The following is a 24,275-nucleotide window of genomic DNA, read 5'->3' as shown; positions in this document are numbered from 1 at the left end:
TTCAGTAGTCAGAGTGAAAACTGCAAGATTTTATTTGTATTAAGAGAAATGAACAATTCTAAATAGACCCCATCAAAACATGTTTCAACAAAAAGTCTTGATTCAAACCAAAGGTAATTCTTGCTGATGATACATGTCACATATACTACCATATTATGGCACCATATAACGCTTCCAGTTGTACTAAGACATAGTATGCCACCTAGAGAAGCACAGATAAAATATCTAAATGTCTAAGGGTTTTAAATATAGTATATCCAAAGTGTGGCACTATAAAGTGGAATCTTATGGCAGCAGGCAGCACATGGAGTCCAAGCTCTGTTCCGAAACCACATAGGAATATGAGCGGCTATACTAAAGCTCATTAAATTCAATACACCACAAATAGGGCAAATAAACATGATTTGTATTCATACACATTATATATAAAAAAAATGAGCTTTCATTTCCTTAAATTATCCATCCTTAGGCCTCGGTCACACGACCGTTTTTTGGTCCAATCTGCAGACGCGCTTGCGATCTGCAGATCTATAGACCAAATGCATCCCAATGGGATCGGTCGCATGTCCGCTTTTTATGCGGATGTGCGATCAATTATAGGACACAGCGATTTGCAGAATGAGCCTATGTGCATTCTGCGCATCGCTGTGTTCTATATATGCGCTCAATGGGGCCGGCGGCAGCAGCGCCGACTCTATTGAGAACATATAGTAGACAAATCATTCTCCTCTGCCACAGCTGTAACAGCTGTGGCAGAGAAGAACGATGTCGCCCATTGAATTCTATGGAGCCGGTAATACAGCCGGCTCCATTGAAAGCAATGGGCTGCCGGCGAGCGCGGGATGAATTTTCGGGAAGGGCTTAAAAATATAAGTCCTTCCCTGAAAATCATCCTAAAATGTGTAAAAATAAAAAAAAAATGTATACTCACCTTTTCCCTGCAGCCGGAGTTCAGCCGCGTCCGGCCGGCAGTTCTCCTGAACTGCTCTGTGTAGTATTCAGCAGGCAGGAATTTAAAATCCCCGCCTGCTGAATGGGCTGCCTCTGATTGGTCACAGCCCTCACCAATCAGAGGCAGCTCTCACTCACCCATTCATGACTTCATGAATGGGTGAGTGAGTGCTGCCTCTGATTGGCTGAGCGCAGGGACCAATCAGAGGCAGCTCTCAGCTATTGAATGACAGATTTTTTACACATTTTAGGATGATTTTCAGGGAAGGGCTTATATTTTTAAGCCCTTTCCGAAAATTCATCCAGCGCTTGCCGGCAGCCCATTGCTTTCAATGGAGCCGGCTGTATTGCCGGCTCCATTGAATTCAATGGGCGAACAGCGGACAGCGCTCCTTTATCGGTCCCGTTTCGCCCAAAACGCTGCAAGCTGCAGATTTTTCGGCGAATCGTCGGCCCCGGTCACGTGATTTGCGGATGCGCATCCGTCATGCGATCCGCAAATCACATGAAAAAACGCCCGTCTGACCGAGGCCTCAGTAGTCATCACAAGTTAGCTTCTTTTGTACACTTTCAAAAAATCAACAAATTGGTTGGTGTTGAAATTAATGAGCTGTAGTGTATCAAAATACTTTAATATTTTATTCAGTAAAAGTTGACTAAAAGTATAAATCAAGTTGTATAGCACTGTACTATACATTATCATGTGCTGGATTGGAAAATTGTAGCTAGTACTGGAGACCTAGTTTCTCAGACATATTTATTGACTTCATTTGCCACCTTGCACCCCAACAACCAGCTGTTCAGGGACTTAAACTTAGTTCCACTAGAGCTAAATGAACACATTTTGGCTCTGGTATTCCTTGCTTCTGATTTCTCCCAACAGTATAAGTACAGGGAACCGTTAACTTTCAAGTAACAAGGATTCATTTCCTTAGCCAAGCTTATTTTGCTACTGCAAGCCTTACTTGGATTTTCAGAACCTACTAACACACCATCTAAAAGCTCTAATTTTCATTATAAAATTCATTAGCGCCCTTGTGAGTTTATGAGATGGGACAATAGGGTTGCACCTACAGTACAAATTGTGCTTCTTTTTAGAAAGCCAATGTTGAGGAAGACACATATGAGAGCAAGGAAGTTTAATTTGATAGTATTTTTTTCCTTTATTTTGTTTGTTGCGTTAAGAATGAAATTACAAAAAAATAGGCCTAATTTGTGAAAATAACACTGAAAAACAGATGTGACCAACTGTTATTATTAGATAGAAACGAGCAATTAGTTAAGGTAATACTAACTGACTTATATACTGGGGCTAATTACATAATGAATGAGAGGGGAAAAAATCACCAGAGTGACCCTTTAATGGTCCCATAATTTAATTATTAGCAATGCAAATGAAGACTAGAAAAAGGGAAAAAAAAGACCCTTCACACAGTGTTTCCCAGCATCAAAGATTCTTCAGTTCAGATGTAAATAAGGCCCCCTATCCACGGACGTGATTTCACCGGCGGTGAATCACGCCGTCTTAAGCTTTCCATAGCGTTGCCAGCCCCGTGTCCACGAGCAAAGAATCATTGCGATTCTCCACTTGCGGACGGCAATTCACAGCATGCTGCGAATTGCCTTGATTCTCTGTAGTCAGCCTGTCAGATAGGCTGACCGGCAGAAATTCGTACAAATTCATTAAAAAAAAAAAATTTACTCAGCTAGAAGCGCTGTCCGACTCTTCTCCCCGCCCCAGTCAGTCTTCATCTGTATTCGTGTGATGGGGAGAAGAGCCAGACAGCGCTTCTAGGTGAGTAAAACAACAACAGCCCCATTGAAAGCAATAGGATAGTATCGCGGTCCTCTGCCACAGCTATGACAGCTGTGGCAGGGGATTGTTTTCTGTTTGCGGGAAGGCCTTCTACAAGCCCAGCTTCTCCAGTGAACGGACATCTGAAACTTTGCCCGTTGAAGGCCTGCACACACTATTTTGGGCACATGTAAAGAAAGCACGGAGCTTCTGTCACATGCATTTTACACATCCGTGGAGTGCATTTTTTTTGCGCAGATAGGCGCAGAAAAAAAACGCTCGTCTGACCGAGCCCTTAGGTAAATGAACTGGATTTTTTAGTAGCAGGAATTTCCCCAACAAATTCCTCGTGTGTGATCACACACTTGGAGAGCTGCAATTAGCGTAACATTGATCAACAGACCTCTAGGTCTCTAGGGACCTCTAGTATTCCAAATTGAAACATAATTTATTAATTTATAGTCTTTCACTGTTTTATATTCTTTTCATATCAGCACTGTTGCTTCTATTTATAATGGAAGCCAAAACATTGGTGGTGCATGACAGACTTCATTTACTTATAATGGGGTCCGATAGTTTCTGCTGAGGTGCCTGTTGTTTTGACCAGTAAAAACATGCTGCAGTCAGCCCTATCATTCCCATTGAAGGCGACAAATTTGATGATACAAACTACAATGCAGATGTGAGTAGAAACTTGTGTAAAGTTACTGTAAAGTATTTTAATATATTTGTTTTTAAATTTGCATCTGAACTAAGAATGTCTGGGAAAATCCTATGAACATTACATCCCCTAAGCCGAGTGGTAGTTCTTTTTTTTTTTGCACTAAATACTGGAACGTGTTCTGGATATACATGACTTAATGATATAATTATAGCACATTCACCTAAATACAAAAAAAGCCAAAAGCCACTGGGCGTTTTTTTTTTTATCTCCATACTTTTAAAAGACTGTGGAACAAAAAGTTCAATAAGTATTTAATTGATCCAATTAAGTAATCAGAGGTGTTTGCGTTTTGCATTCACAGCTGAGTGAAAGTGTTTCTCAAACTGAGAGGCGATTGTGATTCACTTAATTATTTTAAATGAGAGCATTGAAACTCAAAAATAACCAATAGTGTGTTTTCTTTTCTTAGGGAACAGAAGACATTATAACAACTACTTAGTGTCAACACAAGAAAATACATAGAATTAATTCTAACATTTTGAAGAACAAGGGTAAACGCATGATCATGATGACTTGGCCAAGTTGCATTCGACAGTTGTGTTTTTTTCTACATTTTATTCAATTTTTCAAAAACTAACAATGGAACAAAATTCACTATGACATAAATATGTCTTAAGATATCACTAGTAACTAGAGATGAGCGAACGTACTCGGATAAGCACTGCTCGTCCCGAGTAATGTGCCTTATCCGAGTACCGCTGTACTCGTCTTGAAAGATTCGCAGCGGGGAGCGGGCAGAGCGGGCGGGAGAGAAGGAGAGAAAGATCTCCCCTCCGTTCCTCCCCGCTCTCCCCTGCAGCTCCCTGCTCCGCAGCGCGTCCCGAATCTTTCAAGACGAGTACAGCGGTACTCGGATAAGGCACATTACTCGGACGAGTAGTGCTTATCCGAGTACGTTCGCTCATCTCTACTAGTAACATTTTCAAGTACCATATTGCATTATTCCAATGTGATATAATGAAAAATTAATCCAAACGATGATTTCAAAATAAGTGCTCACATAAGTCCAAATCCTACTTAAAGGGGGAATTCTGGGCACAGACTAAGATTTTAAAATTGAATGCAAATCATCACAATACGTCATTTTATAATAGGTTCACTGTACCTGGTCTAGCTACTTTCTACATTTTCTATCTATGACATGTGACCTTCTGCCTCAAAAATATCTCCACTTTTGCTGACATCTTGTCTGTATTTGCTATTTCCTCCCCTGTCCATAGCCTCCCACATTCTGTGAGCAGCAAAGTGGGGGACAGGAGTGTAAGCACTTTGCTGTATTGCCCATGTGCAGTTCAGAGTTCTGGAAGGCTCTCCGGCACTCTGAGTGAGAGGGAGGTAGGTACTGGTAAATTGCAGGACCTGTGAGCTGTGGGCGGAGGTACAGTGCTGTCAGGGAGTCAAGCTCTCTGCATGCTGGAAGTTGTAGGTAACAGTCTGTTGCTGGGTTTACTGTAAAAGTAATGCATGTAAAAATAGTGACAGATTGACAGACACATGGAATGAAGAAGAGGGTCCAGAGATATAGATAAAAGGTACAGGTTGCTGTTATGTAGCTGTACCTCCTAGATTTCAGCATTTTCAGAATTTCCATTTTGTGCCCAGCAAAACCGTTTAATCAAGATCACACCAGGTTTTGAATGGAAGAAAAATGTTTCTGCCATTTTTTTGATTTACTCCCTCAATATCGTTTCAGGTATCAATTGACATAAAACAATTTTCTCCATGCAGTCCCTGCCACAGAGGCATGACCTCACTGATGCGACAAAGAATACTTAGAAACAAAGGAAGATTGATAAACCCCAATAGGCCGCTACCTCCAAACATCAGCTCAAGCACCAGACAATAGTGACCCTATATTGAGTCACTTTCTCAGATTGCCAAGTGAAAGTCCATGTCCAGAGTGTTAGTGGGACCTAGGGCACTAAAGAATTTCTCTCAAGCTTTTGCAGGCATATTATTGAGTCTCAACATCAACTTACATAATGCTATTCTCAACCAGAATTTGAAAATAAAGGGCTTCCAACTGTGAAAACATTTTTGCTTGGACTCTTAGTGTCTTTCTACCTCTATCTTTTCAAGCCCAAATAATTTCTGCAGATGAGTGATGATCTCAGAGATCAGGGGTAAACTTGGTGACAAGAAGTGAAAAAAAATTTCTCTAAGGACTGCAAGAAGAATTTCATGTCCATATTCACCTAGACCCAACTCAGATAGAGAATGGAAAAATAAAATGAAGGGGTCCATTTCTGGGCTATATGCCAGATAGTGGAAATAAAGCTCAGTATTTTCTTCCAATAGATTATTACATTGGGACAGAGCCAAACGCCATGTAGATCTGCAAACGTGTCTGGTATCTTGGATAAGGCATAAGTCTGTTTCTGTGTGAAGCTGACAGAGGGAAATTAAGCTATAGGCTCTATGAATTAATTTGAAATGTAGCTCCCGCCATTTTTCATTGCAGGGGTGACTAAAAAAACAAAGGCTTTAAAATAAATAAAAATTGAATATTCACCTATCCCTACTGCTCCTCATTCAGTGTGCAGGCCCGTTGTTTGCCCCACAGAACCCAGAAGAAATTGAGGGTGGTCACGTGTTGTTCATTATGTTTGTGAGTGCTTAGCCATGTACAGGCTTCAGCAGCCATAGAAGAATCATGCTGAAGCCTGTGAGTAGCTGACGGGTCACGTACACAATGAATAGAACGTGACCGCCCACCACTTCTTGCAGTCTCCGAGCATTGGGTATCGGGGCTGCAGTGCTGGATAGGGAGGGGCAAGTGAGTATTCAATATTTATTCATTTTAAATCCTTTTAACTTTTTTTTTAAGTTAATTCCCTCATGTTAAACCAGCCTTCTGTTCTAAGGGTTACACCTATAGCCCAGCATTTTCTGGTTGCTGTAGTCAATATGATGGAGGACTTTACAGATTTAGTTAGCTTATTGTACTTTGTATGGAACAAAGATCTCATATTCCACGAGAAGCCAAATCTCCTTTCAAAGGTGGATTAGAGTAATGAGAGGTGGCCTTCAGCCAATCGACCACATGTCTAGACAGACATGCAAGGTTATACTCTCCATAAAGAGCTGAATCAAAGTGAAAATAGCAATACTTTACCCTGTTCACCTTGTTGGGCTTATTTACTATTTTAAATAATTCAAATTACACTAGAAAACTGTCTTACATGCTTGCGCCACATTTATCATGTGTTTTTAGACACTTTCAGAAAGTTTTTCCGAAAGGGTGCGTGGCCTAATTTGCACCAAATTGCACCAAACGTTTGGTGCCATTTTTTGGGTGTATACTAAGCTAATAAGTGGTCTAAATGTAGGCTAGACAGTCTTAAAATTTGACAGATTTATCACTCAGGGATAAATAAGGAGCATTTTATGACTATCTAGTCTAAGTTTGCACTGACTAATTTTTAGACAGTATTAGCAAATAAGCCCCATTGTTCTTGAGCACAATGGTACTATCATTCCAGGCTGAGTATTCTGTTACACAGTCATCACCTTCGAGCTCCATAAACTAAGAAAAAGGGGAGATCTCCAGGAGTCCCAGAAGAGTTGGCAATCTCCTGGCTGATGCATTTCCTTTGAGATATACATACCTCTCACCTACAGCCCTCCCCACACCTGGGTGCTAGTCCTGCACCTTGATGGTGTCTGAAGACTGTAGTGGCATCAGAAAGTGACGAGGACTGCAGGAAGAGGTAGATGTGAGGATCCGCATATCTGGTCTGGAGTCTTTTTTTATGGGATGAAGACATATTTTTGCATATCTATTCATTTATTTTTTTGACTGAAATTTCAAGGGCAGAACACTAAACTCTTGGCCACTTCAGTGTTCCTTGTTTTTTTTACTGCGCTCTGTTGCAGATTCTTAATGTCTCCTCTACGGTACATCAGGTTACTCCTGCACTTCTGTTCCCAATTTCCTATCTAGATCATGAGATGGTTGTTAACACTATTTTAACTACTGTATACGCTGCAAAAGGCTTCACTCACATTTTTTGGACTAACAATATAGTACAGTTTCGTACAACATTGAGGACAACCATTTATATGCTGAAAATTAGCCATACCAATGATGTGCACTATGAACAGTATGAAAAATCAGTTTGTGAACTTGATTTTTTTAGTTAATTATTTTGTATATTTACAGCTCATGGTCACATCAAAGTTATGTGTACGGTGCCTGTACTGCAGTCTACTGAGGCTCTATGGAACTACATGGCTTCTGCAACACAGGAACTGTCAAGTTCCATATGTACTGCGATACTCTTCCCTATAGGCAATGATACTAAGGGGAGAATAATTTACCATTACAGCATCCGAAGGAGCGTGCCACAATTTATTTCCTTTAACATTCTATATGTCTTCGTATGAAATTAAAGGCATAGGGAGGTAGAGTGGAAGCTACATTCTCGTCTAAAAATGGGACCATAATACAAATGGGCGCAGAAGTCCTTACATTGGGCAATTATCATTATGATGCTTGCAATAGTTCAGATCCTTGCAACAATAACAATCTATTAGGGCTAGCTCACATCAGTGCTTGGGAATTCTATTTTCCTGTTCCATTCAGAGAGCAGGAAAACAGCACCCCCTGGCGGAACGGATCGTTTTTATGACAGAACTAAATGGCGCCTAACAGACCCCACTGATTATAATGGGGTTTATTGAGTTTCCGACTGGCCTTGTGCCTTTTTGCAGCATTAAATAGCACAGCATGCTGCCTTAGGGCTTTTTCACACTAAAGTGTTTTTATGCACATGTAGTGTCCCAGAATAACATCCTGGTCCCCTCCATAATTGTCATACATGTTCTGTTTCATGTGCATGCGCTGTGCAAAACTATCATGTCTATTTTCTGTATGCGTGTTGCACAGCTGCGGCATCTGAAGGGTTAACTCCCATAAAATCATTGCCTGTCAGCTCTGCTGCATTTTGAATGTATCTATCCTACTGTGTCATGTGGTACAAATGAGGAGATAAATGTGAGTGTCTGAGAGCGGGAAGGGGTCTTCTACAATCTGTGTTGGAGCAGGGTTCCATCTTACCTGCTGCGGGAGCTACCACAGAGCCACATGGGAGCACCATCAGCTCCCATGTTGGCGAAGATGGAAGAGGAGGAACAACATCCCGTAGCGCATGGAAAGTGGATGTGAGGGGAGTGAGTCCCTTCCAGAAAGAGAGAGCACAACAAACCCCATTCTTACTACAGAACAGGTACCCGTTCACACTACAGGCGTTTATTTTTCTGGTGTGGCCGTCCGCCATTAGGATCCTCACACAAAGGTACGTGATTGTGACACCCATGCGGAGAATGCGCAGGGTGCATTTAAGCTAAGCCTTCTTCTAAGTAATTTTGTCTTGCCAGAGAGTATGTTGAGAGGTTCTTGTCATTTTACCTCCTCCGGAGTATATATTGTGTCCAGGACCGGCGACATATAGATAATGTGGGCTATAGGGCCGTACTGTTCCTGTGTATTGTTCCCCCAACCTCTGAGCTTCTGCCTGTAATGTCTACAAGTGAATGATACCTGTAATTGCCTGTTTATACAAGTTTATCTAAGTAAAGTTTTACCGGGCCTCAACCGTTCCTGAGGACCCGAGGTACGATACACTTGTCGAGTGTTTATTAATCCGCCGTGTATGAATGCTGGTGTGTGGAACGGTGCCGTCACGAACTGACAACTACTACCCCCCTCATCCTGAGGACTACTGGCCCTATCCTCTGCTGCAGTAACTCCCTTCGGGAACAGAAGTTGGTAAGTGCCACCGTGACAGGTCCATGCACTACACCCACCCAACTCCAGCTGTATGCTTGGGTAGAGAGCCATTACCCTGCAGTAAATCCACCAACCGGTTGCCGGATGCAAAATCTGCGTGCTAAACGCAGAAAATAGAACCATTGATTTCAATGGGTTTGTACACAAAAGCGCGTCTTGCGTGCATTTTGTGTGTGCACAACAAAGTAGAACCTGCTCTATCTTTCTGAATTTTGGGCAGCAAATGTCCCATAGAAGTCTATAAAAGGGTACAAAAATACACAAGGGGAAGAGTGTGACACTGCGCAAAACGCAGGAAAAAGAAGACAGCTGGCCTTATTAGGCTTTATTAAACATTCAATTCCACGGTAAAGAATGCATGTCACACGTGTGAACTGGCCCTGCCAGTCCAAACATCACTGTAATATGTGCAGACATGGATGCAAATCACTGATCATAGTCCTCTCAAACTTCATTCCTGGGCAAATACACTGCGATGTGATGAGCGTATTTGCGCAAATCCCCGTGTGAAGCTGTCCTTATTTTGTTATGGAATTCAGGTTGATAGAAGCCTCGGATATTGATGTGAATGAGCTCTTAGTAAGCTTTTGGGGCTCCTGCACATAAGCGTTTTTTTTGCATGTTTCTGCTCACGTAAAATCTACACGCGCTAAATGCAGAGAATAGAACCCATTTATTTCAATGGGTTCCTTCTCATAAGCCCGTTTCGCATGTGCATTTAATTTTGTGTGCAATAGGACCTGTTCTATTTTCCTGTGTTTTGCGCAGCGCTGGCCCCACAGAAGTCTATGGGAGGTGTGCAAACACATAAAGGGAAGGGTCGAACACTGCGCAAAATGCAGCCAAAGAAGACAGCTGGACCTCATTAGGCTTTAATAGCCAATCAATTACACGAAAAAGGAGTGTTAAGCGCGGGTGTGAACTGGCCCTGTGCACACAAATATTACAGTAATATGCACTGATGTGCACATCAGGCTGATTACGTGCCTCTTCAAACATTGTTCGTATGCAAATACGATTTGCTGCTTTGAGTGTATTTGCACATATGCTCATCTGAGGGAGCCCAAGGCTGTGTTATGGCTCTGAGTTGTGCAGCACCTAGACATTTATGGATGGCCTTATAAGTCTTCTCACTAGGTGCCTCCTTCACGCAGGCGTCAAAATCACGCGAGATATTCTATCTTGTGCGTGCTCTCTCTATGGGGCCGACGGCAGCAGCGAACTACAAGAAAAGTGCACGTAATGCGATGTCTCCCATTAAAAACGCCCTGCATCCTCGGGGATTTCACATGGATGGGTAATGCGATATGGCGTCGGGATTCACAGCTCCATATCACGTTCGCCTGTGTCAAGTTAGCCTAAGGGAGGAAACATACCCTTCTTGTACCTGTACATAACACAGCACCCTTATACGGGTATGGGACTATATCATAGCTTGGTACTGTATGCCACTGATTTCATATGGAGACATGTTGGGGTATTCTTCTTTACTGTCATACACCTCTGCACACGTCTTAGCTGTATGTATAAACCCTGAGGCCTCCTTCACACGGGCGGCATTTTGACGCAGAATAGACACGTCAAAAACTTGCGTCTAAAAGAACCAATGGTTTCCTATGGGTTCTTTCAGACGAACGATTTTTTAACAAGCCAAAAAAAATCACACGTGAAAACGTGGCGCAATAGGTGCATTTTTTTGACGCCAAAATTTCTCTCTGCCAAAAGATAGGGCAAATCCTTTCTTTTGATGGCACACTGCCCGCAGCTCCCATAGACTCCTATGGGGGCTGACCGGCAAAGGGAGGGGGAGTGGCATACTGGGAAATAATAGCCGTGACGTGCTTGCGGCTGCTATTCATTCACACGATTTAACGCTCCGATAGCTGCAAAGTTTTAGCGCAGGTATAAGAGTGTGAAACTTATGCTTGTGTGAAAGTGCCCTTATTTGTGTTGTAAGTAACTGCATGACATCATTGTTGTCATTTTCATGATGTATTTCTCAGAATCTATAAAAATTATTTTTTGCAGTTTGTCTTTTGAATACTATAAACTAAAGCACGTTGGCAGCAGCTTATCCTATGGAAACCGGATGAATCAGTTGTTTTCACAAAACTCCCAGAAACAAGTGCGGACAGCCCTTCGCTAATATGCCGCGACACACGCGTACATCTGCCGAGCACACAAATTAAATGATATAAATAACATATATTCAGATGGCTTCTCTTCCCACAGAATAAAACTGCCTCCTGAAAAAAAAAATGTCTGCTAGGAAGCCTCATCAGCTAATTAAGGCAGAATTTTTAGAGCGTTAACTCACGTAAAATGAAATATCTCCCATGTAGTAGAGAGTGACTAATTATCAGTCTCTTTAAATATCGCTTCATTTTGTTTTCTCTGTGTACTTTATGCCAGCTGCTGCTTTACTGTATTATTTGTGGAAATCTCCGCAGTGCATTCTGCAATCACCATCTTCTACATGCAGCAGGAATGTCAGACTCAGGAGCCTTAGCAACAGTTGCCATAGCGAGCGTTCTCGTATAGCGTCTACTGCAGCTCTACAAAACCAGCCACACTGATTATTCATTCTTCATTCTTGGCATTTGGAACAGTTTTTTTTCTCCAAGTGTTACACTGCGTTGTTCTGTATCTGCACTGGGTACCACTAAAGACATATCATGTAATGGGAGAATTCTGTTAGTGACATCACATTGGTGTCCAGAGGATGTTTAAGGGGTTCTTCACACAACTGTGTTTGCGTGAGTAATTGCGTACACAAAATTTGCATTTAGAAAACAGAGAATAGAACCCATTGATTTCAATGGAATTGTTTTCATGAGCGTGGTTTGCTCACGCACTTCAAGCACGCGGAAAAAAGTAGGACCTGCTTTATTTTCCTGTGCTTTGTGCTGCAAAGGTCCCCATAGAAGTCTATGGGAGGTGCACAAATACGCAAGGAAAAGTGTAAAAAAAAATACAGGCAAAAGAACATATATGGATCTCATTAGGCTAAATAGCTTTTCAATCCATGGGAAAAATGTGTCTGCATGGGAATTGGCCCGGCATGTGTAAAACATACAGTAATATGTGCAGACACGCGCACAAATCTACCTCATCTTTCCTCGTCCATACCCATATAGGTGGCGCTGTGGTGAGCATTTTGTGAACTGGCTCTGCATGTGCAAAAAGTACAGTAATATGTACAGACACGCACACAAATGTGCCTCATCTATCCTCATCCATATGTAGTGGCCCAGTACATGCTTTCCTGGCCCCCTCTATAATGTCATACATGCATGTCTTATGTTGATGCTCTGTGCAAAACTGTCTTGTCATTCTGTTATGTGTATTGCACAGCTACAGCAAAGGATGGGTTAATGTCTGCAAAGTGTGAGCTGACTGTCTGCAAATATATCAATTTATGTCGTGTCATGTGGCGTGAGTGGCTATACATGTGAGTGCTTAAGAGCAGAAAGAGGTCCATGTCTTCTGGGTTCCTGAGAGTGCCAGCTACATGCAGTTGCCATCAACTTCCATGTGGTGAAGAATGGAAGAAGAGGAGCGATTTCCCAAGTGTCTGTATCTATGAAGAAGGAGTGAGCCACCAAAAGAGAGTGAGTGAGTAACAAGTGAGCATTTCATCCCAAGGCCTAGTGCAGAGGTACTCATCTATTATCATTGTCTTTCACACCCGAGCGTACTGAAGTTTGGGACTGCCAGGTGGAGTTACTCTATCTCATTGTTCACACTCAAGCGTCCTGAAGTCTGGGTCTGCTGAGTTGAGGTACGTGTTCTCAGTTCATTACACACAGGTGCCCTGAAGTCTGGGTCACCATGTGGATGTACTCTAGCCTGTTTATTGCCTACAGTTTCCAAATCTGTCATTTGTGCCTTGTGTATTGCTGAAGTTACGGTTAAGTAAAGTTATTCCAGGCCCTGACCATTCCCAGGGACCTCAGGTACTACACTCTTGTCTGTGGCTCAATTATTTCCCCACCAATGTTCATACCGGTCTGTGTCGGAATAGTGGCATCACCTGTGACAACCCCTTAACCTATCCTAATGTTTATTGGACATCTCCATGCTAGGGTGTCCGGAAGAAGCCCAGCGCTGCCCTGGCGCTGGCTGCGTGCAATCCTCCGGGAGGGAGCGTGGTAAGTGCCGCCGTGACAAGCCAACATCTTGCCCTCCAGGCTCCTCAGCATATGCCATGTGTCTGGGGTCATCCTATACGATGCTGCACATACTCATATAGGTTGTGCTGTGGCGACCTAAGGGCTTCTTCCTAGCACGTATCTTCCCACTTCTTTTTTCAAACTCCTGCGCTCTGGCACAGAGTTTGAAAAGCCGGGCAAGGGATTTTCCTCGTTCAGGCGCAACTATGCTCTGTGCTGTTGCCGAGTGTAGTTGGGCCCACGCTCGTGGGAATAAGCCCTTAACCCCTTGAGTGGCACGCCCGGAAATTTTCCGGGACGAGCTCCACTGCTCATAGCAACATAGCCCGGAAGATTTCCGGGCTATGTATCACTATGGGAGCTGCAGAGCACAATTCCACAAGCTGTGACAGTGTGCTCTGCCTGCACAGACCCACAGAGAACAAAGCAAGGGCTTTGAAAAACCAGCAGAAGATATTGCCGACATGTCGGCAATCTCCTGCTTTGTTTACAGGTTGCCATAGAGACCATCGGCTTGTCAGAAGCAAGCCGATGGTCTCTGTGGCAGGGAGAGCTGGTTGTTAGCTGTCAGAGGACAGCTAGGTACCAGCTCTTACAGCAGAGATCAGAGAAAACCTCCGATCTCTGCTGTGTTAACCCTTTACATGCTGCAGTCTATGTGACTGCAGCATGTAAAGGGCTGTCACTGCAGCATGTAAAGGGCTGTCACCATCGGACCCCCGGAATGTGATCAGGGGTCCTGATGGGTCCCTGTGGAAGTCCCCTAAAGGGACAAAAAAAAAATTTAAAAAAAAAAAGTTTAAAAATTATAAAAAAAATTATAAAAACACTTGTCTCTCTTTACTTTGTGAAAAAAAATACAATCACACATGTGGTATCCATGCGTCGTAATGACCCAGAGAAGGAAGTTAATGCATTATTTAACCCCTTAATGACATGGCCTCTTTTTTTCTTTTTTCCCCATTTCTGTTTTTCCTCCCTCCTGTTTAAAAAATCACAACTTGTCCTGTAAAAAACAAGCCCTTATATGTCAATGGAAAAATGAAAAAGTTATGGCTCTTGAGACGCAACTGCAAAATTAGTTGAAATTCAATGATTAGACCATTTTAAAAAACCTGCCCTGGTGGGCACGACAGGGTGGTAGGAAACCCGCCACTCAAGGGGTTAAAGTGATTATATGTTTTTGCAAGTGTTTATTCACATGGCCATAAATAAAATGTAAGTGCAGTTTGTGTATTTCACAGACAGCACACGGACCTTCTGAGGTTATTCACACTGGAGATTTCACACGGATTGATGTATATAAAAAAAGATCACTGCTTGTTTTATTGTTGTCCATTTTCCTGAACAACAGAAGGGCATGCAATGTATTATGATGATGATTATCCATTCAGTTGTATCGGTCAATCTATGGATCGATGTTCTCCACGCATTCCTGTCTTTCGCCGCTTCTTTCAGTTCGGCGATTTACATGTTCGTGGTGGCATGCAATGTATGGGGCTCCGTAAACATTGGGCAACACCCGGACATTATCTGTGTGTGGACAGGTCATGACCATATGAATAAGCTCTTAAGGGTCTCCAAAACAAGAACAAATATGGCATAACCCATACTTTTTATTCTTGCAAAGAAGTTTTACATCTGCAATTGTAAGTTTCATCTTTCTCCTTTATACAGAAACAGTATAGACTCAGGATGGATTTGCAGAATTTTTGTTTTTTTATATTCGGCAAACATGTATCTAGCAATATTCAACTGCTTGCATGTATTTGTCATTGACTTTTCATGAATTCTCTGGTATATACATCAAGAAATGTACCTGACATAAACGTACTGGTAGTAAACACAGTTTTAGCTTCAGTCGTGTTCACATTAGTATCATGGCTTTTAGCTGTAATGGATCTAATGCTGCCATCTATTATACTGGAATGGCTGATGAAACCATCAACAGAGGCTGGCAACATTAATATCTGTAGAGACTTACACTGGCATGAAAGTCTTTTATCAACTAATCTAGATAGGTCTTACAAATTAGACAGATCATTGGGGGGTTGTCTGACCACTGATACCTTATTCTTCATTCCCAGTGGAAAAGGAGCTGTGCATGTAAGTATACCTATTTCATAAAGGTTTTGACATGTCAAGTGATATGTTGGAAATTTTCATAGGTGGGGATATTAAAACTTTCACTGCTCTTTGAAATCAATGGATGGAGGCACTCAGCTAAGAGTTGCGCCCCTTCAGTTCTGAGTGGCCTTCCTCTGAGAGTGAACAGAATGCTGTATGGAATGACTGACTTTCTATGGATCTTTAAACTGATCATGTTTCCAAGGAGAATTGAAGAAGGTTGATCAGGGCCAAAGGGGCACAACCCTCAAGCAAGTGCTATTGCAGCCTTGTGTCATCAACTGGTGGGGGTTTTAACAGTTGGACCCTTACTAATAAAAACTTATGACATGATATGGCAAGAGCTTTACAAAGCGATATGTACACTTTAAAAGCAATATCCACTTTTCAGGAACTGTTATCTTATCGTTATGCCATTACGTTTGTAGGCAAAACTCTGTTACAAGGTCACAATCTAGTAGCTTATCTCTGGCTGAATTCAATGAATAGCAGAGTGCTACCTGTGATTGGCTGAGTGCTGTGACCAATCACAAGCAGCGCTCAGCTGTCATTCAATGAATGGCTGAGAGCTCAGCCCATCAAACGCAACCCTTTCAGCAGGTGGGGAAAAGCTGAAAAGCTTCAGAGCTTCAGAGCAGTGCAGGGAGAACAAGTGGCAGATAGACGTGCCTGAGCCTCAGAAGCGGCGGACAGGTAAGTACATTTTTTTTTTTTTTAACTACAGCTAGGGATAATTTTCAGGGAAGAGCTTATATTTAAAGCCCTTACCCAAAAATCACTGCAGGGGTTGATGGCAGCCCATTGCGTTCAATGGAACAGCGGCTTCCTCATTGAAATCAATGGGAGAGCTTGCGATCCGGAACGGATTAATGGCTTTTTCATTCATTTCAATGGGGTAAATTGATTTGACTTACGAGTGTTTTGGGTTAAGAGCTTCGTCACGGAACAAATTAAGCTCTTAACTAGAGATGAGCGAGCATGCTCAGTAAGTGCAGTTACTCGAGCGAGCCTCGCTCATCTCGAGTAACTGCCTTCTCCTTCTAACGTGCTCGGGGGGGGGGGGGGAGAGTGAAAGGGAGCAAGGGGGGGAGAGAGAGAGATCTCTCTCTCTGCCCCCCGCTACTCTCCACCACCCGCCGCTCACCCCGTCGCCCCCCTGAGCGTGCTCACTCATCTCTACTCTTAACGCAAAGCACCACTGTATTCTGGAATGGTTTTGATCATAATACATTTCTAATAGCCATATTTCTCATAAAATAATTCTTCCAAGAAAAGATATTACACTTCAAAAGGATAAAAATGGCCATTGCTGCATTCTGTGCGTAGTTCTTTGTTTATATATAAATTATATTTTTTGTCAAGTTTACAAAAATTTATGAATAAAAATATTCATAGTGCATCAGTGATTACTAAAGATTTAGAAAGAATGCTATGAATGCCATGGATAGTTGTGAAGAAGCTTCATGTTAGCATAGTAAACTTTTTACTAAAAAAAAAATTCAGAATTTCAATATTTCCAGACAACAAACCAGTCTATACCATGGAGCAATATTAATTTAAAAAAACACACTCCTTCTAAATTTGTCATGTCTTGTGCAGGACATAAAAAGACGGGACATGACACCAGAGTGTGCTCCATGAATCCCTATTTTATGCACCACCCCCTCCAGCCCTGAATTACGTATAAGGGTGGTTTCAGACAGTCACATGCACAACTATGCTTGCCATGCTACGTATGGAGCGTAGTTGCGCATGAATGTTTTTTTTTCCTAAGACCATTAAAACTCCGTGCCATAGTGCAAAAATGTGGGAAGATAGGTCATGTCCTACATTTCCCAAAAATAGGGCAAGTCCTATCTTTTCTCGGGCGTAGTATTCACACTGTAGAAAAGAGCTAGTGATAGCAAAACCATGGCAATCAATGGTTTTGTTTTGCCCCGTTTATCATGGCCGTATAACAGGTCAAGAACACATTCATCTGTTTAAGCCCTCACACTGTGTCAGTTTACCTTTAAAGGAGATTTCCACTAAAGGAACTTATCCGCTACCCATAGAATAGGGTATATTTGTCTCATCACTGGGTGTTTGATCTGTGGGTGAATGGCACACCTTGAATGCCCCATATGAATTAGCGACAGTGTGCATGTTTGACTGTCACAATGTTCACTTGTATAGGACGGAGGAAGCTAGCTGCAAAAATTGTTCTCACTCCATTCCATAGAAGTGAATGGATCAGCATTTCTCAGGATCACTGGGGGATTCCAGAGTTCAGACCCCCAGCAACTGTGGATAGGGAATAAATGTCTTCATTGTTAAATTCCCTTTTAAGATATAGATATAATATTGTGTGATAAACTATATATTTTGTGTGGATTATATGCACTGAAAATACTGTCCATGAGAACTCAATAATGTGTGTCCTTGAAAAATAAATGTCAAATACAGAATTCAAAACATCCAGGATCTAAGGATTCAATTCACTTATAGGGATTTTCCCACGGGGAAGAGGGGACTCCGTAAGGGTTACCTTAATCCCCATGAGGACTTACAGGACTTTACAATGGGACATTTAAAAAGTGCTTCTGGGCAGCACCTTTTAAATGCCCTGCTGTAAGCAGTGGGGTATTTCTCCTGCCACACTGCTAGGCAATCGCCCAGCAGCAGGGGCAGTAGGGGGCTCCCTGCCCCTCTCTCCCCAAGGGAATTCTCTATAGCATGGAGAGAGAGAGGGGGTGGAGTTACAGGGCTTTCCCCAAGGGCTTTCTCAAAGAGTGTGGGAGGAGGGGGCAGGGCTAGAGGGATCAGCCCCTGGTCCTGCCCTTCTAGGCTGCTCCTATATGGTTTGCTATAGGAAATATCTGTGAGGATCCACATAGCCCCGCCCACTTATTTAAGCCCCACCCACTCTGCACTATGGGGATTTCCCTTTAGATGTCCCCATAGCAGGGAGATAGAGGGAAGCTATGAGGGATTTCCCAATAGCAAGGAAGAGAGAGCGGAGCTATGGGGGATTAACCCATAGCCCCGCTCCATCTCTGCCTGTTATGGCGAAATCTTCCATAGGTCCACTCCATCTCTCCCTGCTCTGGGGAAATCCCGAAGCTCTGCAGGGCTTCTCTTCTCTCTTCCCCTGGAGCAGCTGCACTTCTCCAAGGGGCAGCTGCTCCAGGGAATGGGCGAATTTCAGGCGCATGAAGATTGGTTCTTCTGTGCTTAGAAATTTTGCCCATTCACACGATCTGCAAAATGCAATTTTTAGAACGCCTATTCTTTGGCGAAAAAAATCGCTTATCTGACTGAGCTTTAATAATCACAAAGCATAGGGACATTTTTAATCATAAACCACCATCTACTCACCTGCTTGTGGTGACAAGTATGATTAAAGCACTATGAGTGAGTGAATAGATCACAGGATTCTCAATGACCACATTTATAATTTGATACAATAATGTTTTCACTCTAAGATGTGTATTGTGGGGTCAATTTCACAGTACCTTGACAAGGGCCATAGCTATGAATGTGTGATCTATGTACTGTTGTATACTGTAGTTAATAAGTTGACACTTTTTTCCTATAGCTATATGAATATGCCATGATTATGTAAACCAGAAAAACCTGTAAAACTTTTGATATTGCAGATAATTAGGAAGTAGAGATTTCTGTGTAACGTAATTGGAACTACCCAATGTCAGACCACATGCCTAGAACTGTTATCACGGGAACACAGAAGCCCCTCTTACAGAAATTCCGCAATCACTTATAAGTTAGCAGAGGAATAAGGACTTATATTTTCACATTTGTAAAAGGCTGGAAACACACATGCAGTTTGTGGTGCATGTTTTTGAGCAAAGGCCAGAAGTAGATCCAGTAGGAAAGAAAAGTTTAAGTCTAAGTCCTTCCTTTATATTTCCTATTTGTCTTGAATTTACTCCAGGCTTTGGCTCAAAGTTGTATCAAAAATTCAATCAATAACTGCCACAGTACTTGTGGGGTTTCTCGCTAAAGGTAAGGTAACAAAACTATAGAACGAAAATCTGTGCACAAATCTTTGTTGTATAAACCATAATGAAACATTTACTGAGCATCTGTACCAAAGTCAATGATACAGATACAGCTCCTATACAAAACATTATTTAATATGTAACTTACTTCAAAGTCAAGGTCAGAATACCGAGATTTTCTTCTCTATTGTACAGGAGAAAAAAAAGAAAATGAAGAATGGTATTAAAAATCTGATTTATGTTTAAGCATATGCATTTTTATCATTTATAATAAAAGAGACTTCTATGCTAACATTTCTGAGGTTTGGAACTCTTATCATTGTCAATATTCAGAACCTTTGTTCACAACAGGAATCAATCTTACATGGTAAATCTGGAATTAACACATAAAAGTATGTAGTATGTGCTTCGCCACAGTGGGCAACTTGGATTAGTAAGGATAAGCATCTTTAATTAGTCAAAAAGTGAAGCCTTGCAAACAGCTACACAGACTCTGCCACCACCATAAATAATAAATCAGTAACAACTTTGTATGTATTTGACTGTTGTACTGAATTACTGTATTGTTTTCAATTACATTTCTATGAATATATCTATGAATACATGCATGTCAATGAATCAATCAACCAATGATATCATGATAAGACATTTCATAAAGATACATTATATGAGAGAATCTGGCTGTAACTATAATTGTATTATATAAACATTTATAAAACTCTGTATTGATTCTTTTCATTATTTCATGATTAGATTTGCCCATATTTATTAATAATGGCAGATTTTACACTTCTGAAATTGGAGAAGGCACTTGGTGAGAAGATGCATCTAATTTATTTGGATGTATGTGGCACTTAATATGGTTCATTTGGAACTGTATGACTGAATTGTTTTTTATGCCTTCTATTAGCAGTTGTACCGTTGGAGTTGCGATATTAATCTTTGCCTTTGATAAATAAGCCTAAAAGAAAGTTTACAGTTTACCATGCCCACTTTTGTAACGTTTTTTGCTTTGTTTTAGAATAAAATCACAAATGTCACACATTTTAGTTCCATTTTCAATGTTACAGACCAATCATATTTGTGAACACATATTTGCATTATGTGACATTTCTTTTTCGAAATAGCTTGCACTTTGATCATATTACATCTGTTTTTTCATCAAATTGGCTCATTTTGAATATTCATTAGAGGTTGCACCCCTTTCCAGCTTTCTTTGAATATGTAATTGAGCACCTCGTCTACATGCTGAGTGCTGAATAATCTGTAATGTGATCTCCCATGCAGTGCAGAGCAACTGTAAAAATGACTGTCCAAAGCGCTCACTTGGCAAAGTCTGTAAGCTCCACCCTATAGACTCATTCAGAAAAATAGTTAAACTCCTTAGGGTCTGTTTACACCAAACAGTTTATTGTTTAAACTAGTGAAAAATGTGAAAGTTCACTAGTACAAGCTGGCAGCCTGTTTATACAGACAGATACATCGTTGGCTCATTCATATGAGAACTTCAGTCATTCACATTCACTGTATAGTAAACTAGCTGATATACCTGGCTTCACCCGAGATAATTTTATACAGGTGTTTACGTGTTGTTTGCACAGAAAATTTTATGAAGCCAAGGTTGCTTTAGAGGAACCGAGGAACAAAATATGTATACACATAGAAGAGCATTAGATTCTCCTCAAGCTGCATGTACCAATGCCCCTCTGCAGAATGTGCCACCCCTCCCACTCTCCTCTCTTAGGAGGAGAGAATGCTAAAGAATTCTTGCATCAAATTTCACGCTGGTACAACACCGGGAAGTTACATTACAATAAGGGTGCACTTACTTTTTCAATTAGCATTGAATAATCTTGTTGCAACCCCTTTACTTTTCCTGTTTAGGACCTAAAAAATGCTCTTGCCAAATTTCATGTTTGTACGACATCGGAAAGTTACATTACATAGGGGTGCACTTACTTTAGAAATTAGCATTAAATAATTAAATTGTGACCTCTTTACTTTTCCTATTTAGGACCTAAAGAATGCTCCTGACAAATTTAATGTTTGTATGACACCGGGAAGTTGGAGAATTAGTGGCGATTCCATATCTTCAAAAAAAGGAAGAAGGTTGATCCAGGAAACTACAGGCCTGTGAGCCTGACTTCTATACCGGGAAAGATCTTTGAACAAATTATTAAACAGCATGTATGCAAGTACTTGGATGAAAATGGAGTAATTAACCAAAGTCAGCATGGGTTTGTAACGAACAAGTAATGTGAGACGAATCTAATTTCCTCCTATGACAAAATCACCGACTGGGTTGATCAGGGAAATGCGGTGGATATAGTATATCTTGACCTTAGTAAAGTATCTCATACTATACGTATTGAAAAAATGACCAAATATGGGATTGACAAGGCAACTATTAGGTGGATTCACAACTGGCTGAGTGATCGTACTCAAAGAGTGGTCATCCAAGTGGAAGAATGTATCAAGTGGGGCACCACAAGGTTTTGTCTTAGGCCCAGTGTTGTTCAACATTTTTATAAATGATTTGGAGGAGGGAATTGATAGGAAAGTTATCAAATTTGCCACAAAGCTAGGAGGGATAACTAACAACAGGAAAGAGAGAGAGTATTCAAAAAGATCTAGAAAAGCTTGCACAATGGACAGTGACTAACAGAATGGTATTTAACAAGGAGAAATGAAAAGTCCTACATCTGGGCAAGAAAAATGAAGAAAACACATACGAAATGGGAGGAATTAGGCTAAGCAGCAGCACATGTGAAAAAGACTTGGGTATACTAATAGATCATTGACTGAACATGAGTCAACAATGTGATGCAGCAGCCAAAAAGGCAAACACAATTCTAGGATGTATTAAGAGAAGCATAGAGTCTAGATCACGTGAGGTAATTATCCCCCTCTAATCTTCCTTAGTCAAACCTCATCTGGAATACTGTGTCCAGTTCTGGGTACCCCAATTTAAAAAAGACAGACAAGCTGGAGCAAATTCAGAGAAGAGTTACCAAGATTGTGAGCGGTCTACAAATCATGTCCTATGAGGAGCAGTTAAAGAATCTGGTAATGTTTAGCTTGGAAAAAGAAGGCTACAAATATCTGAAGGGCTGTCACAGTGCTCAATTGCACAAGAAAAGACTAGAAGCAATGGAATGAAACTGAAAGGGAGGAGACACAAATTAGATATTAGAAAAAACTTTCTGATAGTAAGGCCTCCTTCACACGGGCGACAAAGTCACGTAATTTTGTAGCGTTGCTACAATACTACAAATCGCATGTATGAAAAGCCTATGCTTTCCTATGGGTTCCTTGACACATGCGATGTTTTGTGGCATGCTACAAAACAACACACAAATCTCGCAGGTTCGGCGATATGCCCGCGACACGCGAGGTTTTGTAGCCCATGTTTCCCTATGGAGCCTTCCTCTGTGTTGCATCGCATCGCACGAAAACACGGTTTGCATGCAATGCGATGCAACTTTAATAGTAGCAAATGCTACTGTCAAAGCTATAATCTATGCCCTAACTGCCGGGAAAAAGAAAACACACATACATCACCTCTCCTGTGCTGTGAGCCTGGCCGCAGCTTCTCCCCAGGTCCCGGCACTGATCTTCCTCTTCTCTTTTGGCCGGGGATTCAAAAATCCCCGCCTCCTGGAAGCACTGGCTGTGATTGGCTGACACTTAGCCCATCACAGCAAGTGCTCAATGAATGGCAGTGATTGAACCATTCACAGCCATTCTTCGAGCACTGGCTGTGATTGGCTAAGTCTCAGCCAATTACAGCCAGCACTTTCAGCAGCCGCGGATTTTTCAATGCCTGGCCAGAAGATGAAGAAGATCAGTGCCGGGACATGGGGAGAGATGATGTATACTTTTTTTTTCTCTCCTTTAGCTACAGCTTATTTTCGGGGCAGGGATTATATTTCAAATCACAGAAGATCCCTTAAAAAATTTTTTAAGGGATCTTCTGCGATTTGGGCTTTTATGTAAATTAGTTCCCTCTGCCTCTGGGATTATATTTCAAGCTCCCTCCGAAAATCCTCGCACGTGATGCTACAAAGTCGCACGATTTTGTAGCGTTACATGCGACTTTGTAGCGCTACAAAATCGCAGTATTGCTGCGGGAAAATCGCAGTGATATCGCACGGTACAGCGATGAGATATCGCTGCGATTATCTCGCAGCGCTGAGGTGTCGCCTGTGTGAAGGAGGCCTAAGGGCGATCAATGAGTGGAACAGGTTGCCATGGAAGGTGGTGAGTTCTCCTTCAATGGAAGTGTTCAAACAAAGGCTGGACAAATATCTGTCTGGGTGATTTAGTGAATCCTGCACTGAGCAGGGGGTTGGACCTGATGACCCTGGAGATCCCTTCCCACTCTATCAGTCAATGAGTCTATAAGTCAGTCAGTCAGTAAGGGCTTTCAACTATATAAATTTAGATAAGAACGACTGAATGATTGCTATTTAAAATGAACAATAAGTGAATGAGCTAACAATTATTTTTAGTCCTGCATACAATGAACAACGTAAGAAAAGTGACAGATTTCAGTCGTCGTTTGGTTATTGGCTGCGCTTAGACTGAATGATTATTGTTTACTTTTGTTTGTTTGTATGACTTTTTGAATGATCATTGTTCCATGTAAAAGGGCATTCAGACTATTTTGCACCAATGAAAATCTCATGAAACATGTCATATACAGATGTACAAT

At 41.6% G+C, this 24,275-nt stretch overlaps 1 protein-coding gene across 1 annotated transcript in view; it reads right to left on the bottom strand.

The window, feature by feature from the left end:
* ADGRB3 (adhesion G protein-coupled receptor B3) overlaps positions 1–24,275 on the bottom strand; it is a 918,092-nt gene that overhangs the window by 6,078 nt on the left and 887,739 nt on the right. Inside the window, exon 28 of the mRNA XM_066604215.1 lies at positions 19,710–19,745. Within this exon, the coding sequence (XP_066460312.1) occupies positions 19,710–19,745 (36 nt within the window). The remainder of the gene's footprint in view (positions 1–19,709; positions 19,746–24,275) is intronic.

This window comes from Eleutherodactylus coqui, chromosome 1 (genome assembly GCF_035609145.1).
Source record: "Eleutherodactylus coqui strain aEleCoq1 chromosome 1, aEleCoq1.hap1, whole genome shotgun sequence".
In the NCBI taxonomy this organism is placed as follows: Eukaryota; Metazoa; Chordata; class Amphibia; order Anura; family Eleutherodactylidae; genus Eleutherodactylus; species Eleutherodactylus coqui.
The sequence above is the reverse complement of the archived record's forward strand: the minus strand, read 5'-3'. Positions and strand labels throughout refer to the sequence as shown.